Source organism: Euprymna scolopes, chromosome 30 (assembly GCF_053919585.1).
Source record: "Euprymna scolopes isolate OS-2025 chromosome 30, ASM5391958v1, whole genome shotgun sequence".
Taxonomy (NCBI): domain Eukaryota; kingdom Metazoa; phylum Mollusca; class Cephalopoda; order Sepiida; family Sepiolidae; genus Euprymna; species Euprymna scolopes.
Window position 1 is genome coordinate 92,204,304 of NC_136511.1, and position 15,961 is coordinate 92,220,264.

Genomic DNA, 15,961 nt, shown 5'->3' on the forward strand with positions numbered 1-15,961 from the left:
ATAATTGGTAGGGTTGGAGTGATCTTTTCCTGCTTTAGGAATTGCGATGATATTGGAGTCAAGCCAGTGTTTTGGGAAATTGTTAGTCCACCATATTTTGTTAATTATCTGTAAGAGAATGTTGAGAGATGTGTCTGGCATGTGTTTTAGAACTTGATAGTGGATGTCGTCTGGACCGATAGCTGTATCTTTACTTTTATGAATTGCATTTTTTAGTTCTGTTATAGTGAAAGAGGTGTTATAGTATTCTTTGTTATTGGATGTGAAATTGAGTTTTTCTTTTTCTGCGTTGTTTTTGTATTTTTGGAATTTCGGGGAGTAGTGGTTGGATGATGAGTTTTGGCTGAATTCATTTGCGATTATGTTTCTTATTTCTTTTTTGTCTATAGTTTGTCTACCATTTGGTGTACTTATATTATTTATTGGTGTTCCAAGTTTTTTTCCAGTTATTTTTCTTATTATTTCCCATGTTTTTTTTGATGGCGTGTTGTTGTTCAATTTGGAAATATAGTTTTGCCAGGTTTCTTTTTTGCTTTTTTTTATAATATAGCGTACAATATAGGTTGGATTTTGTAGGATGTTGTTTGAAGTGTTTTAGTATTTTTTTCCTGTTGGCTATTGCTTCTTTACATTCTATTGTGAACCATGGCATTGATTTCGGGTGTGGTTTGGTGGAAGATTTTGGTATTGTCTGGATTGCTATTTCATTTAGTGTATTGGTGAAAGCTAACATAGGATCTGGTTTTCTAACTATTTCTTGATTAATTAGGTTTGTGCAAAGTTTGCTAAATTCAGTCCAGTTAGCTTTATAAATTTGCCATTTTGGTTTTGTTTCTTCTGTTGTAGGTTCTTTGGTTTTGAGAAAAATTGGAAAGTGATCGCTGCCACACTGGTCGTTTTGTACCTCCCATTGGAAGTCCATAAATATTGTGGGGGAGCATAGTGTTAGGTCAATAGCTGATGTCGTTGCTGTGCCTGGGTGAAGGTATGTGTGTGTTTTGTCATTAAATATAGTTACTTTGGGTGATTCCAGTAACGATTCAATGATTTTCCCATTTTGGTTAATATTCTCACTTCCCCACATTTTGTTATGGGCGTTGAAGTCCCCCATTAATATAAAAGGTATGGGGAGTTGTGTTATCAGATCTTCAATTTCGATTTTAGTTAGTTTATGTTTAGGTGGAATGTATATTGAACAAATAGTTGTTGGTTGGTGGAGTGTAGCTTTAATTGCTATTGTTTGAAGGTTTGTTTGGAGTTGTAATTTTATATGTGGTATCTGTTTTTTTATTATAATTGAAGTACCACCTGTTGGTCGATTATCTGTTTGTGATCTGTTTGTTTGATTGTAGATGTGGTATCCTTTGAAGTTGATGGTGTCCGTTTCTTTTAGAAGAGTTTCCTGTAGGCCGATTATGTTTGATTTCTTCGTAGTTTGGTTTTATGCCTCTGTATGATGTTTTTATTCATTTCCATAAGTACGTTCATTTTTTTCTTTTCTGTTTTTTTTTTCTGTTTGGTTTTTGTTTAGGTTTTTATATCTAGTATTCTATTGATTTGTTGTGTTTTGAGTGGTTTTTGTTTTGTGTTTACTTGAACTGCTTGGTTCCTCAGTCTCCATTTTCTCTTCCTGGTCAGTTCTGTTTTTGGAGCTAGCTTTTTTCCTGTAACTCTCGATTTCAATCAATTCAAATTTGTTTTTATTTTTGATTAATATTGTCTCTGTTTTTTGTTTGTTTTGGTTTTTGGAAAGAGGATTTGTGTTTTCCCGTTCTGTTTCCATCTTTCCAGATATTGTGTGTTTATCTTCTGCTTTTGTCCTTGTTCGTGATTTGGATCTTTCACTATTTATTTGTGGTTTTTGTTGTTCGGGTTCTTTTTTGCTCTTTGGGACTTGTTTGGCTGAATTTTAGAAGATACTGGTATTTGTTTCTTGTTTTCGTTTTGGTTAGTTTTTAAAGTTTCGATTAGATTTTTGAGTTCGGAGATTAGTTTAAGTAGGTCTTGGTTTTGGGTTTGGTTGGTTTGAAATTTTTGTAATGTTTGCGTAAGTGTTTATTTTTTCTCGAGAGCTTGCTATTTTCCTTGCTTCAGGAAAGGATACGTTTTGTTTGTATATTATTTCGGCTATTTCTTTTTTTTTTGTGTAGATTTTGCATATTTTAGAGTATGCTGGGTGTTTTTCTTGGCAATTTGGGCATTTTGTTTCGTTTGGGCATTCACTTTCAGTGTGGTTAGGTTCTTTTAAACCACATTTTCCACATATTTTCTGTCCTTTGCATGTTTCTTTGCTATGTCCATATTTATGACACTTATAACATCTCAGAGGGGCTGGTATATATTGTTCTACTTTTTCTACTATATCCGATTTTTATTTCTTTGGGAAATTTTGGTGTATTGAAAGTTAGTACGTAGGTATGGCTTGACCGTTCCTTTTTATGTTTATTCGAACATGATCTCGATTACTCGCTGTTTTCTTAGGGCATTTTCTATTTCTTCTGCTGTAGCCAAGGCTAATTCATGGCTTTTTATAACACCTTTTGATGTGTTTAGTCTTTCATGAGCATAACTTTTGCATTTATAGATATGGAATTTTTCCATCTCTAAGATGTTTTTTGCGTCTTGATAGTTGTCGACTGTGACAAGTAGATTGTCATTTTTCATTTTTTTTGCTGTTTTTGGGTTGCTGTTTTGAGACAGAATTTTTTCAATTAAGAATGGAGATAGATCGCTGATCTTTTTTCCTTCTAAGGTTTCGATTACTATGAATCTTAGATATTTTTCTTTATCAATTATTTCATAGTTATATTCTTGCTCACTGTCTGAGCTGGTTACGTCAGAGTGGGTTCTTTTCGATTTTGTTGTATTTTTTTGGTTTCTGGGTTTTTTTGTTTGGGTTTATTATATCCATAGAAGTTTGTTTAGATTTTCATCTCTTTTGCTCCCCACCCTCCTCGGAGCCCGACATTGGGAGATGTTAGGGGGGAAACCCATTCGCCCTTTCATCTCAGGGATACAAAAAAGGTATACTCAATTGATTGAGTTTGTTCCATCATTTCCTGTTTCCTCCTTTGGTTTCTTCTTTCCCAGTTTGATAGAAACATTGGTTACGGAGCAGTTGTGTGGTTTTTGTCTCATCAATTGATTGGCCTTTGCCATCGCCTTGTAACGCTTACCTGATTTGTCTATGTTTGTAGTAGTTTTTTTTTAGATGTTATAATTGACATTTTCAGTGTAAGTGTTAGGGCTTGACATGACTAGCCGATTGATCGGATCGGATAAATTACTTTTAGCTATAAATTTTCTACTCAATGAATTTTTACAATTTTTGGATATATTACTATTTTCGACAGGACAAGTAAGTATGGTTGTTTTTGCTTAAAACATATTTTAAAAACTTGATCTGTTGTCTCTATCTTAACAAGCACCAAAAGTTTCTACTAGTGTTGGGACAATTCCTAAATTTTTTCCGATTCCAGGAAAATGTCTGGTGCTACCAGATCAGGCTGTCTGTTGGCTTCCTGAGACGAAATGCACCAACATCGATTTCTGTTTTTGTTTTCTATTCTCTTTTGTAAAACTTATGTTCTACAAAAACAAAATAAAAACAACAGCCCCCCCCCCGTCTTTCCTTTTTCCTTCCCTACTTCCCGGTTGACCCTGTTGGCGGGGCATTAGAACATGCCGACTGCCCCCCTGCAGAGGGTAAAAGTCCCTCAACGGGGCTACCTGTTGGCCGTGGGTGGCAACCTGTGATGCCTAGGAAAAGGCTCCTGGTGGCTGAGCAACCGATGCCTAGGGAAAATAAAGGTATCTGTTGCAACACTCTACTTTGGCTTTGTACTAGGCTAGACAGGTGGTCAAATTTTTTCAAAAGAAATTTTTGCCCCTCAACTACTACTCTTATGAACCTATCAGAAAGAAATGATTCAATAATTGAGAAGACATTTCCAGCTATACCATAGCTAGAGATCTTGTGAAGTAAACCTTTATGCCATACCCTATCAAAGGCCTTAGATATGTCAAGAGCAATTGCCCTAGAAAGGTTGCCTCTGCCGAGAGATTTGCTAATCCTATGAGATATAACTGTAAGCACATCTGCTGTAGATCTAGCAGAACGGAAACCATATTGAGTGTCACTAAGAAGGTTATTTTTGTTGAGTTGGTTGATTACTTCTGCATTTAACACAGATTCCAGCAACTTACTCATGACGCACAGGAGACTTATTAGCCTGTACTGAGAGGGGGGATGAGCGATCACCTGAATTCTTTAATACAGGGCATACTGATGAAATTTTCCAGGGTGATGGGAAGCTATTCTCCTTAAGACAATGTTTAAATAGTTTTGTAAGTATGGGCGCTAGTTCAGGTTGAAGTTTTTTTAGCACTATAATTGGAATACCATCAGGGCCAGTTGCTTTACTGGAATCAAGGTTTTTGATTAGCTTGGCAACATCACGTACAGATATATGTATATCACATAGCGTGTTTTCTGATACAGGAGGAAATATTGGAGGTTGGCAGCCTTGGTCGCAAAGGGTAGAATTAGCTACAAAGTTCTTGGCAAAGAGTTTGGCTTTGTCTGATGCTGACGAGATTAACTCAGGTCCATTGATGATAGTTGGGATAGAGCACACGCTTCTGTTCAGGATTCTGTTTGCTATTTGCCAAAACTGGTGGGAACCAAGCCGCTGCTCAGCTACTTTGGACTTAACGGATTGAGCATACAACTCTCTTGCGTTCTTTGTTACTTTCTTACAATGGTTGCTGGCAGTCCTGAAAGCGGCTTTAGTTTCCATACATCTATTACGTTGGAAGCAGTGGAAAAAGTGATTTCTGTGCGCAATGGCAGCAGCACATTCTGGAGAGAACCATGGCTGGCTGTTAGGTTTTTGCTGGAACTTTTTCGATGGTATGAAACGGTTTATACCTACAATTAACCATTCCGTCAGGTCTATACTATAGAGGACACATCCTTTTTAAACATGGAACGCAGAGGTAGATCCGATATAAATGTATGGAAGCTATCCCAGTCAGCCTTAGTGTATCGATATACTGTACGATGGAGAGGTACGTCTGGGGACTTATTACATTTCATTTTTATCTTAATTGATACAGCATAGTGGTCGGAAGATCCAAGAGAAGACAGAACAGAAACTGAACATAGTTCAGAGCAAGTTGTGAGAAAAAGGTCTAGTAGGCTCACATACTGGCCGTCATTGTTGGGCACACGGGTGGGTTCGTGAACAATCTGAGTGAGGTCATAAGCAATGGAGAAATCATGACAGAACCTCCCATCATCGGTCTTGTTTGAGTGGGTCAACCATTCGACGTTGTGAACATTGAAGTCTCCACATACGTGAATGTTAGCTGAAGGGATAAGCAGATAGGACTTGGTCAATTTTCTCAGATATGCTTTTAAAGATAGTAACTCCGCTGTTGTGGGGGCGATAGAGAGTAAAATAAATTCAGTAGTGTGAGCTAAAGTAACCCGGAAGCACATATAAGGTAAGTTAGGATCTTCCCTAGAGATGTCCCTACCACATGGAAAGCCATCTTAAATATAGGCACATATTCCATGCCCATGACGATCTTGGGTGTCAGATTTAGAAGTTAAGTTAGAGTATTCTTTAATTGCGAACTCTTCTTGGGAAATAGCCTGTCCAATGCCAGTGTCGCTTAAAAATAAAAGGTCTGGTTTAGTCTCCTGTAATTGGGTTTCAACCTCTGGAAGGTTAGAACGTAGACCCCTGATGTTGGAGAAGGAGACATGGTAGTCGGGGGTCTACGTTGGAAGTTGGAGAACCGGGTTTAATCATGTATTTTTTCTTGAAACTTGTCATTGAAAATATTTTTCCAAATTAACTCTTATGATCTTAAAAACATCAAAGATGACACTTGTTGATTTGTCGCAAAGTTGCAAGAAAATGATTTTAATTTGATCAAAGTCAAATCTATTATCTCAATCTTCCTATATAAATGAAACTTATTCAAACGAAGTATATAACTCATCAGATACTCTAACAGTTTCAAAACCTCTTTGAATTGGATAAAGAGAATCATATCAGATGATAACATCAAGCGTATTGTGCTTACTTGGAAGAGTTGCAAAAAAACATGATGAGAGGCAGATGAAGAATTAATTTTAATCCCAAATGACATTGAGCTATGGCCAAAATTAAAGATTTTTGCTTATAAAACCTTTCTGACTTCTACCCCCCAAAAATTAAACTTAAAAAAAAAATTTAAGAAAAAAATTAGCTTCAAATCAAGAAGGCAAAAAGAAACTCTGCAAAATAAAGAATTGTTATTTAAATATAACTTTAGAACACTAATGCAACACAAATACAACAGGAACTCAATGAACTAGTTAATATTTAGTAACATAGCCCTTCTACAATTTGACAGCCTGCAATCTTTGGTTATTCCTTGAATTAGACTGTGGTAATACTTCAATGAAAGGGCATCCCACTTCTCTTTAATTTCTGTCCAGAATTTTTCCAGATTTGAAATTATATTATTATATAGCTGTTGCTTGCATACGTTTTAAATAAGACTGAGATCTGGAAATTGTGCAGGCCAATCCAAACATAGAATATCATGCACTTCAAGGAACCTCTTGACATTGCCAGCTGTGTGAATGGGAACATTATCTTGCATGAAGGTGGGTTTATAATCCAAATTCCAATCAATGTAGGGTAGAAAATGCTCAGTCAATATGTCAATGTACTTGGTTGAATTAATTCAACATTGCAAGCGAACCACTGACATTAATAACGCCTCACACCAAAACTGAACCTCCACCACCTTGTAGTGTTGAGATTATGCTCCTAGGATAAAATTCTTCATCCTTCCTTCAATGGCCTAACCTATTGAACTTGCTTTCATCGCTAAAAACCACTTTCAACCACTATGAAGAGTCATGATCTTCATTGCATCTGACAAAGACCTATCCTGCCTTAACAGAGTACAAAATAGACTTTGTAGCTTAGTGGGGGATGCTCTTTTCTCTTCCCTGCAGCTTCTCTCCCACAGAAGAGACGTTGTGAGCCTGTCTTTGTTTTATAGTTATTTCTATGGCAAGTGGTCGTCTGAGCTCTAATCTCTCGCCCACCCTCGCCAATCTTTCACAAGAAACACCTGTCTGGCTGAAACTACTGTCTAATTTTCCCCACTCTTTATCTGTGCCTAAATCCAAATGTAGATTCCATGAGCAGAGCTTCTTTCTCAGAAGTGCATGATTGTGGAACTCTCTTCTGTTTGCTTGTTTTCCACCTGACTACAACTTGGATGTCTTCATGTCCTACATAAACAAATTCCTGCCAAACCGCCCCCTTAAGTAAGACACTCTATCGAATCTCCAATACTAATAGTTACTACAATACTATCTCATTGATTACTGTACACGCAATAACCCTTATCCCTGAGTGGCCTCCGGGCCTTGATAAGTGGTGACCTCCATGTAAAAAAAAAAAAAAAAGATGTTGCTTTCTGTTTTTTACATAAATCATTGGCAACACAGCCTCGCAAATTAAATTTCTTTAATTTGTTCTTAACTGTAGAAAGAGAGCACGTTTTAACAAGATTACACTGTTGTTGCATTTGAGGAGCCGTTTCAAATCTGTTTCTGAGGCTGCAGATTTCAATAGCCTTGTCTTCATTGTAAGAAGTAACTCTAGGATGACCAGATTTAGGGGCATCATGAACACTGCTGGTGTTTTGGTGCTTTTGCACAGCTATTCATACTGTTTTCTCATCACATTTCAATCTATGGCCATTTTCTTGCTTGGATAAACCAGAAAGGTGGAGATTAATGAGTTCCTGATGACTACTAAGAGAAAATCGAAACATATGGACTAAATTTTACGTTGCATAACTTGGAACAACAACAATTCCGATTAGAAATGCTTAAAGGTGGATATTTTAAGCTGGTTTTAAGCTCATTTGTCACTGCAAAGTTTTTTTGGGGGGTGACTTCTCAATTTGAAGTTAATTTTTTAAATTGACCTAAACACTAGGACACTTCGATTAAATAAAATATGAACAGAGGAATAAAAGTCGAATCAAATGAGGTATAGGTTGTTTAAACAGTTGCATTCAATTTAGCTTAAATTTGTGTGTTTTTTTTAAATTACAAGTGAAGACTTTATTTTGGCACCACAATGCATCATGCCGATTCTCATCTCTGTTTTCTATAAACATCTACATTGCAGTCATAAGTACTTAATTTTCTTCCATTCATGTGTTAATTGACGGTGTGCCTTTGTGATTGGATTCAAATATCTTAACCAGCAATAATTATCACTTCCTACATTGATGATAACATAAGCATGAAACAAGTGTCTGCAGGTATAAAAATCTCGACTATTATATAAAATTCATTTTGTGTATGTGTATTCCTTCCTCATAGGTTTCAAAATGGTTGAGCCTATCTTTTGCAAATTTCACACAAAGGTAATTTCTATTTCTGGCAATGTTATGTTTTGTACAGAAATCCATCTGATAAGTATTGAAAATTGAAAAAATCCGACCTTAAAAATAGTCTTTCTTCTCTTATAGATAAAAAAGAATTGTTACAAGGAAATATTTTATGTTACACTGGTGTAGCGTAAAATATTCCCCTGTAATTTTTTTTTATCTATAAAAGAAGACTATTTTTAAGAATTTAATGAATGACATTATCTTTATTATTTTTTTATCATTATTTTTTTTTTTTTAATTAGTCCACCAGGCAAATTTAATATACAACATTCAATAGAGAATTGATTGTATAACAATACATATGCAATCTGCATAAATTAAAATATCATGTTTAAAGATATTGCATGACTGGGCAATGCCAGGCGTCCAGCTAGTTGATAATATTTATTTTAAAATAGCATAGTTTATATATATGCCTTTCTAAAATCAGATTTAGAAAATTAAGGCTTTAGTGTAGTTGCCTTGGAAAAAAATAAACTTAAAATATTAAATCTACAATTCCTTAGTGAGATCCAACCTAATGTAGAGAAACTAATATTCCTAGACCAAGTTTAGCATTCATTATTGATGTCATTTCCCTTTTTCTGCTTGCATAGAAAAAGTAACAAAGAAAACTTCAAAAGATTCTAGCACATAGCTTTATTTTATTTATTTATTTTTCCTTTGGTAATCGTTATGTTTTAACAATTGGCATCATGAGTAGTAACAAAATTACTTCTGTAACACAATAGTTTCCAAAAATACTGTTCACCTATGTGTTAATAGCAGGTTTGTGATTAGGTTAGATAATCACAAGTATTAACTGAACCCACACTGACAGCTAATCAAGAAATTCCACAAAAACGGAGGTTTTGAGAAAGTGAAAGGAGTTAATGACTAACGATTTTCATTTTGTTTTGTTCATAGAGATCATATTGTCCACTAATTTTCAAGAGAAAATTAAATATGGAATTAAAAGGAATTTGGTTTAATTGGAACTATTAATCTGAATGAAGTATTTCATACTTGGTAAAAAAGAAAATTTAAAAAAAAAATGAAATGATGAAAAGACTAATTAAATAAGAACATAAATAATTGAGTCTTCTGAAATTATTTTCTAAGTTCTATAAAGAATATATTACCCGGTGTTGCCTGGAATGCACTGAAGTCATTTTAGTTTTTGATTTTTATTTCTTTGCACATGTTTTCAACTTACACAGAAAAAGAAATCAAATTTTAGCTAACTTTTTGCATATTACGTTTCTGAGTTTTTGAGATGAGGATTGGTTATTCGTATTATTTGGATTCATCAATTCGATGAATCCAAATAATTTTTGCATATCATTTAAAATATGAGTTATTCTCATTGCTGATTTTTGATAAAAAATGTTTCCATATTACTAGTTGTCCAAGTAGGACTACATACTTTTTAAATAAACTGCAGTAAAATATATTATTATTGTGCCAGTAACATGGTACAACAATGACAAATGAAAATGGTTAGTCAGAATAAAAGTTTAATTTGTCGGTTTAAATTCTATTTAGGTCCAACTTTTAAAATCCACAAGATAATTTTATATATTGGATGTTTATACAAATGTGCAAATTGGAATTAAAAAATTGCTAGAACAATAAAAAGTACTATTTGCATAAGATACAAATGAAATAATGTGAGTGACTTTAAATTTCTAGATCTAAGTCGTTAAATCTACTTCAAACTTAATTGATCAGTGTTTTAAGGGTTGCATTAGTTTATAAAAGCAAATAAAACTAAGTGTAAATTCATGGAAAATAGATTACACAGTGCTAACAATGTGTGTATAAAAACTTAGAGTAAAATTGAAATCAAATGTTAATTATATAAACAGGAAGTGGTGACAGTTATTAAAGTACTACTTCTAAACAAGGGAGATAATTTTGATTAGTCTTACAGTTTTCAGAATTTAAACATGCATAAATATAAAACAAATGAAATATTAAATGCAATTGATAATAGCTCGTGTATCTGAAGTGATACTAACATTTTTTAAACAAGGTTGTTGTTTTTGTTTTACAGCATATCAACCTTTTTCAGGTTATTTAATGCCGAATCTAGTTATTTTGAGGAACGATTTTTAATGGAGTATATTTTTTTTAAAGTCAGATTCTATTTAACCCATAGTTGGGATCCTAACAGGTACTACAACTCCAGGTCAGAGTGGACCTGGGAGCAATGGCAATTAAAGGGTGGCTCCATACTCCCCAGAGCCCGCAAGGTTGGGCCTCTTTTTTTTTTTTTTTACACAGTGGTCACCACTTATCAAGGCCCGGAAGCCACTCAGGAATAAGGGTTATTGCAAGTACATTACGTTAGTGTGAAGATTTGATGAAGTGTTTACTTAAGGGGGCGGTTCATTAGGAATTTGTTAACGTTGGACTTGAACACATTAGTTAGAAAGGGTGTCAGTCGCTGGATTGAACTTATTTCCCCCCTATTATTTGCATATATTTATGTAGTGAAAATTGTTTGAATAAAATTAATTCATTAGTTAGTTAGTTATTAGATGGAATTAATAATTTTATAATTTACATAAAAATTAATAATTTTATTATATCATAATTAGGATCATTTAATTCTTTCTAAGTCAACAATAAACAACAACATATGCAAATAATAAAATATTTATCAATATTCAAATTTTATTTTTAGCTGCAATATTTTAAGTCTAAAAAATTCTTATTTTTTACTTTACTAGAATATCTTGTTCTTTACTTTTCCAGGTTGAATTTCTTGTCCTTTAATTTTCCAGGTTTAATAAAATCTTAAGAATATTACTTTTCATGCGCGCATTTTTCCATATAATTCATGATTTTTCCAGGCATTGCTATTGTATTAATATATAAATTTATAATATTTATTAATGATTGTCAAAAAAATTAGCTCTCAAACACACATTTATGCAATATTTATCATTCAATCATAGTAGTTCCGAGCCAGGGTCTCTACCGAGACTGCGGTTCATGAATTCGTGATCTGTATAGAGCGTAAACTAACAAAAAAGATGGCACTTGGTGTCTTTTTAGATATCGTTGGAGCTTTTGACAACATACCCTTCAGTAGTATGTTCAAGTCGCTACGAGAACTCAACGTGCCACCAGTACTCATCCGATGGATTGAGTATATGGTGAGGCACAGAACAGTTCAAGTAGAACTACTGAGGGCAACTGTTAAAAGGGAAGTAGTTAAATGAAACCCCCAAAGTGGGATTTTATCACCTTTACTATGGAACTGTATGCTGAATCCTCTTTTAAAGGAGTTTAACAATAGGAATATTTATACCCAGGCTGATGCTGATGACATCGCAGTGCTGGTCGTGGGTTCAAAAGCATCATTGGTCAGACGCATTGCCAAAATGGGACTACATTTTTCATCAAATGTGATAACGAAAAATTTGAGTTCATTCAAAGAATATGTATATCATAGAATTCACTAATATTTTTAATCGATAGACCATTTTTTGCTATAAAATCATAAGGAGAGTTAAAAAAAATTAGTTATTAAAAAAAAAGTTCGTTTTTTTAATTATAAAAAAAACGATACACGGGATTGAACCTAAAATCTTTCCACCAACCCCCGGTACTCTAACCGTTACGCTAACATGTCATATTGGCAAAATCGCAGTAAAAAATATTTATATACAAAAAAAGTTATGCAAAATAAAAAAAAAGCGTTAGTCACTTATGTACTTACTCTCCTGTTTGTGAACCCACATATTTTGTTGTAACTTTTTTTCTACTGAACCAATTTTCGAAACATTTTTTTCAAAATGTAGCTAATGAGGTGTTCTATCCAACTATATAACCTGTTTGAAATTTGGTTGCGAACGGAATTAGTGGTGGGGGTTTGAATGTGTCTCGATTCATTCAATTTCGGACTTAAGCATATATTCAACCACTACCGTGGTTGAATGATATATACATATATATATATAATTACAGATAGAGAGTACCGATTTCAAAAGTAAAAAAAAATTTACTTGAGTGTGATCCACTAGAAACAAAACTTAAACATTTAGCACTCCAGTCGCATTCCCTCATTTAGCGCTCCAGCTGCGTTTCCTACCTTTTGAGCTAACTCAACAGATAAAAAAAGTTATAACATTAAACCACTTTTAGCTATGATTAGTTTGCGCATGCACAAACTAATAGAATATCGGTAACTTCAAATGAACATATTGTATTTCAAATTGCTGACTTTTGTGCACATTATTTATCCATCCAAACAAAGATTTTACTCATTATGAACTGTCCTTGGCATATGATTCCTATTTGCTGTTAATTTCAGGGTTATGTGCCCAGTAGTTTAAGAGTTTAGTGATTAAATATTTATCCACAGACATATATACATCTGTTTTATTCATATATCAGGTTGAAAAGAATATTCTTGCGATGTTTAACTTTAAAATTCAGACGAACATATCTCGGCTCAAACAAAATGTTAGTGATCAAAACAAGCACCATCAGAATCAACACACTTTCGCCAATGCAAAACAAGTGTATTTATGCCAGTAATGTAAAAATCTTGTGTTCTGGTGACAATGAAGTCGTTTAAAGGTGTTTTGGATATCGCTTATGTTTTTGAAGCATTTCTCACGCAGAAAGTTTGAGATGCTTGAAAAAGTGATAGTTGGTAAATGAGAGGTCTGCAGAGTATGGTGGATGAGGCAGAGTTTCATAGCTCAATTCATTAAACTTCTGCAGGGTCGGTTTAGCAACATGCTGTCTGGCATTGTCATGGAGGAGAATTGAGCCTTTTCTGTTGACTAATGTTGGGTGTTGTCAAAGTTTCTGATGCATTTCATCCATTTGTTGACAATACTTCTTGCCCGCATTCAAAAAACTGCAATGGCTGACCTTCTTTTGGTGCACATCTTTGGGAAGTGTCATGGAGCTTCATCGGTGTCTAAACACAAAATTGAGCATTGCCGGTTGTCGTAAAGAATCAACTTTTCATCGCAAGTCATAATCTGGTTGAAAAACTGGTCATTCTTGTGTAAAAAAATGGAAGATAACACTTCATAACTGCGTTTCTTTTGGTTCAGGCATCCATTTATCAAATTGTTTTTTTCCAATCTCTCTCAAGTGGTAGGAAATCATTGTATACATTACATCTAATTTAGAAGCAAGTTCTCAAACAGTTGTGCATGGATCGACTCCAACTAAGGCTCTTTATTAATTGTTGTCAACATCCGATGGCTGACCACTATGCTCATCATCTTCAATACTCTCGTTGCCACCACAAAATTTCCTGGGCCAAATGCTTCATTAATATTGCAAACTATTTCAGCAGCTTTTCATCCTAGCTTGAATTGAAATAAGAAAATTGTGTGAATTTGCTTTTTTTCAATCTTGTATTCAACCCTCTGAAATTACACAATTGTTTTGAAACAATTGTAATTCAAATGATTAGATAGAGCGAAAAATTCTCTTTAAAATAATATATAAAGTAAAGGTATTATAACGAAAACTTATTTGAAAATACATCATTTGAAATCCAAATTAAAAATTCCGCAAGAACTTTCTTGTCAACCTTGATGGAAAATGTGATTTTCCGGTAGTTTAACTTCAGATGACATTTTTATAAATTCAACATGAAAATTCCTAAAAATATTGACTCAACATATGATTTGACATCTAAATTTATTGTTTAAAATTTGACAAAAAAATATAACTCTAGATAGAGTCTATTTGTTTAGAAGTGAAAATTTTGCTTAAGTTTACTGTTTTATTTATTGATTATCATTGTTAGTAGAACCCATGTCCTGACATTGCCTGGGCAGAATTAAAAGAATGTCTGAAAAAAAAAATCCTCTAAAAAACAAACCCTGCAACCTTAAAATAAAATAATCAGATTAATGCTATTATATGTTAGGTTAATGTTATGTGTCAGGCAATACACATAATAGTATGTGTCTTGTCTGACTGAGATCAAGAAAAGATAAAAATAATCAAGTTAAAAGTTCACTAGACTTTTGCAAATATATTTGAACTTTACAATGGCTGGAGAAACTATGATCTGTAGAAAGTGATATGAGAATGATAAAGGAGAGTGTAGTTCTTGAGGAAAGAAATGACTGAAAATTATTTTCATTTTTGCTTTTAGAAAAGAAGTTTGGTTAGTTAAGAAGAGGAAAATGGACAGAAAAAAGAGATATGCAGTGTAAAATGGCAGATATTCATATTTTATTAAAATGCAACTTAAGATTTAGATTTCATAACAGCAGATCTTGTTTCTAGTTTGAAATAAGAATCTTACCTGTTTGTGGAGATTTTTAGAGGCTTCAATTGTTTTCATAATGGCAGTTTCAAGTTCCTGATTTGAGGAAGACATATTATCCTTTTGGTCCTACAATAATTTTTTTTTTAAATAAGGAAACATACATGAATATGAATAAAAACAAGATAGAAAATGACACGAGTACATTGTACATCTCTTTGACTTAAGAGTTTAAAAGCTTTTTTTATTAAATGAAATACCCCACAAGCATATGAATACAGTTTTCTATTTTTTTCATATAAAGGCAAAAAAAATATATATATATATAGATTTCCAAGTAAGCATAGACACAATTTCCTGTAATCCCCTGCCCCCTCTGACATTGGCTGATTTCATCATCCTAATTCATCCACAGATTGTCTATTTCATCACCCAATCAGGTCGACATCCTCACATGCCTTATTGATATATTGTCATTATCATCTTCACCTAACTACTTGGAGTAGAAGCATCATATATATTGTATTGTTTGTAGTTATAAACTTGATATCCCGATTCCGATAAAATCCAGAATTTACCTCCTCTATGACTAATGCAGATTTGACACACTTTCTACTTTGCAGACTTGTAGTCATTTTTACAAACATTCTAATAGCAAGAGAATGTTATAGATTCTAAACCATTTAACTTTAAACCAAAGTGAATTGTCCACCATATACTATAAGTTAAAACCTAACTTTCTCTAATAATCTGATATTGTATATATTTAAACATGTTCTTTGCTCATCGGTAAAATATTAGATTTTGGTTTTCTATTTCTTTTAGAAATAAATACCTATATTTCAACTTCTTTGTTGTTTTGTGTTGTTTCTAACTCGTCTGTTTGCTGCTTTTATTTACTTACTTGTGTCATGAATTGGAGAACCCATTTCCCCGGTGTTCTTTTATTATTTAAATCAAAACCTTTACCTTAGGCCACATCTAGAATTTATCTTTTTTATTGTTATTATTCATAGTCCTAACAAAAGGGGAATGTAACAACAGTTATGGTAACAACAGTTAATAGTGTTTCTATATGGCTGTAATCTTTTGTCTGGCTCTACCCCATAATCACTTATTTATGGAAATTATAGTCCCTGGTGATCTATCTTTTTTAAACACTAATGCAGAGTAATGATAGTAAATCAACAGTGACAATTTTAGTTATAAATGATGCTAAAATAGGCACCCATTATTGTTTCAAAT

The 15,961-nt window shown here is 33.6% G+C and overlaps 1 protein-coding gene across 4 annotated transcripts in view; it reads right to left on the reverse strand.

Moving 5' to 3' along the window:
• The window catches only part of LOC145254563 (alpha-catulin-like), a 709,135-nt gene that overhangs the window by 118,954 nt on the left and 574,220 nt on the right, over window positions 1-15,961 (reverse strand). For all 4 annotated transcript variants that reach the window (XM_080113145.1, XM_080113148.1, XM_080113146.1 and 1 more), the window contains one exon: window positions 14,756-14,845. In XM_080113145.1, the coding sequence (XP_079969271.1) occupies window positions 14,756-14,845 (90 nt within the window). The remainder of the gene's footprint in view (window positions 1-14,755; window positions 14,846-15,961) is intronic.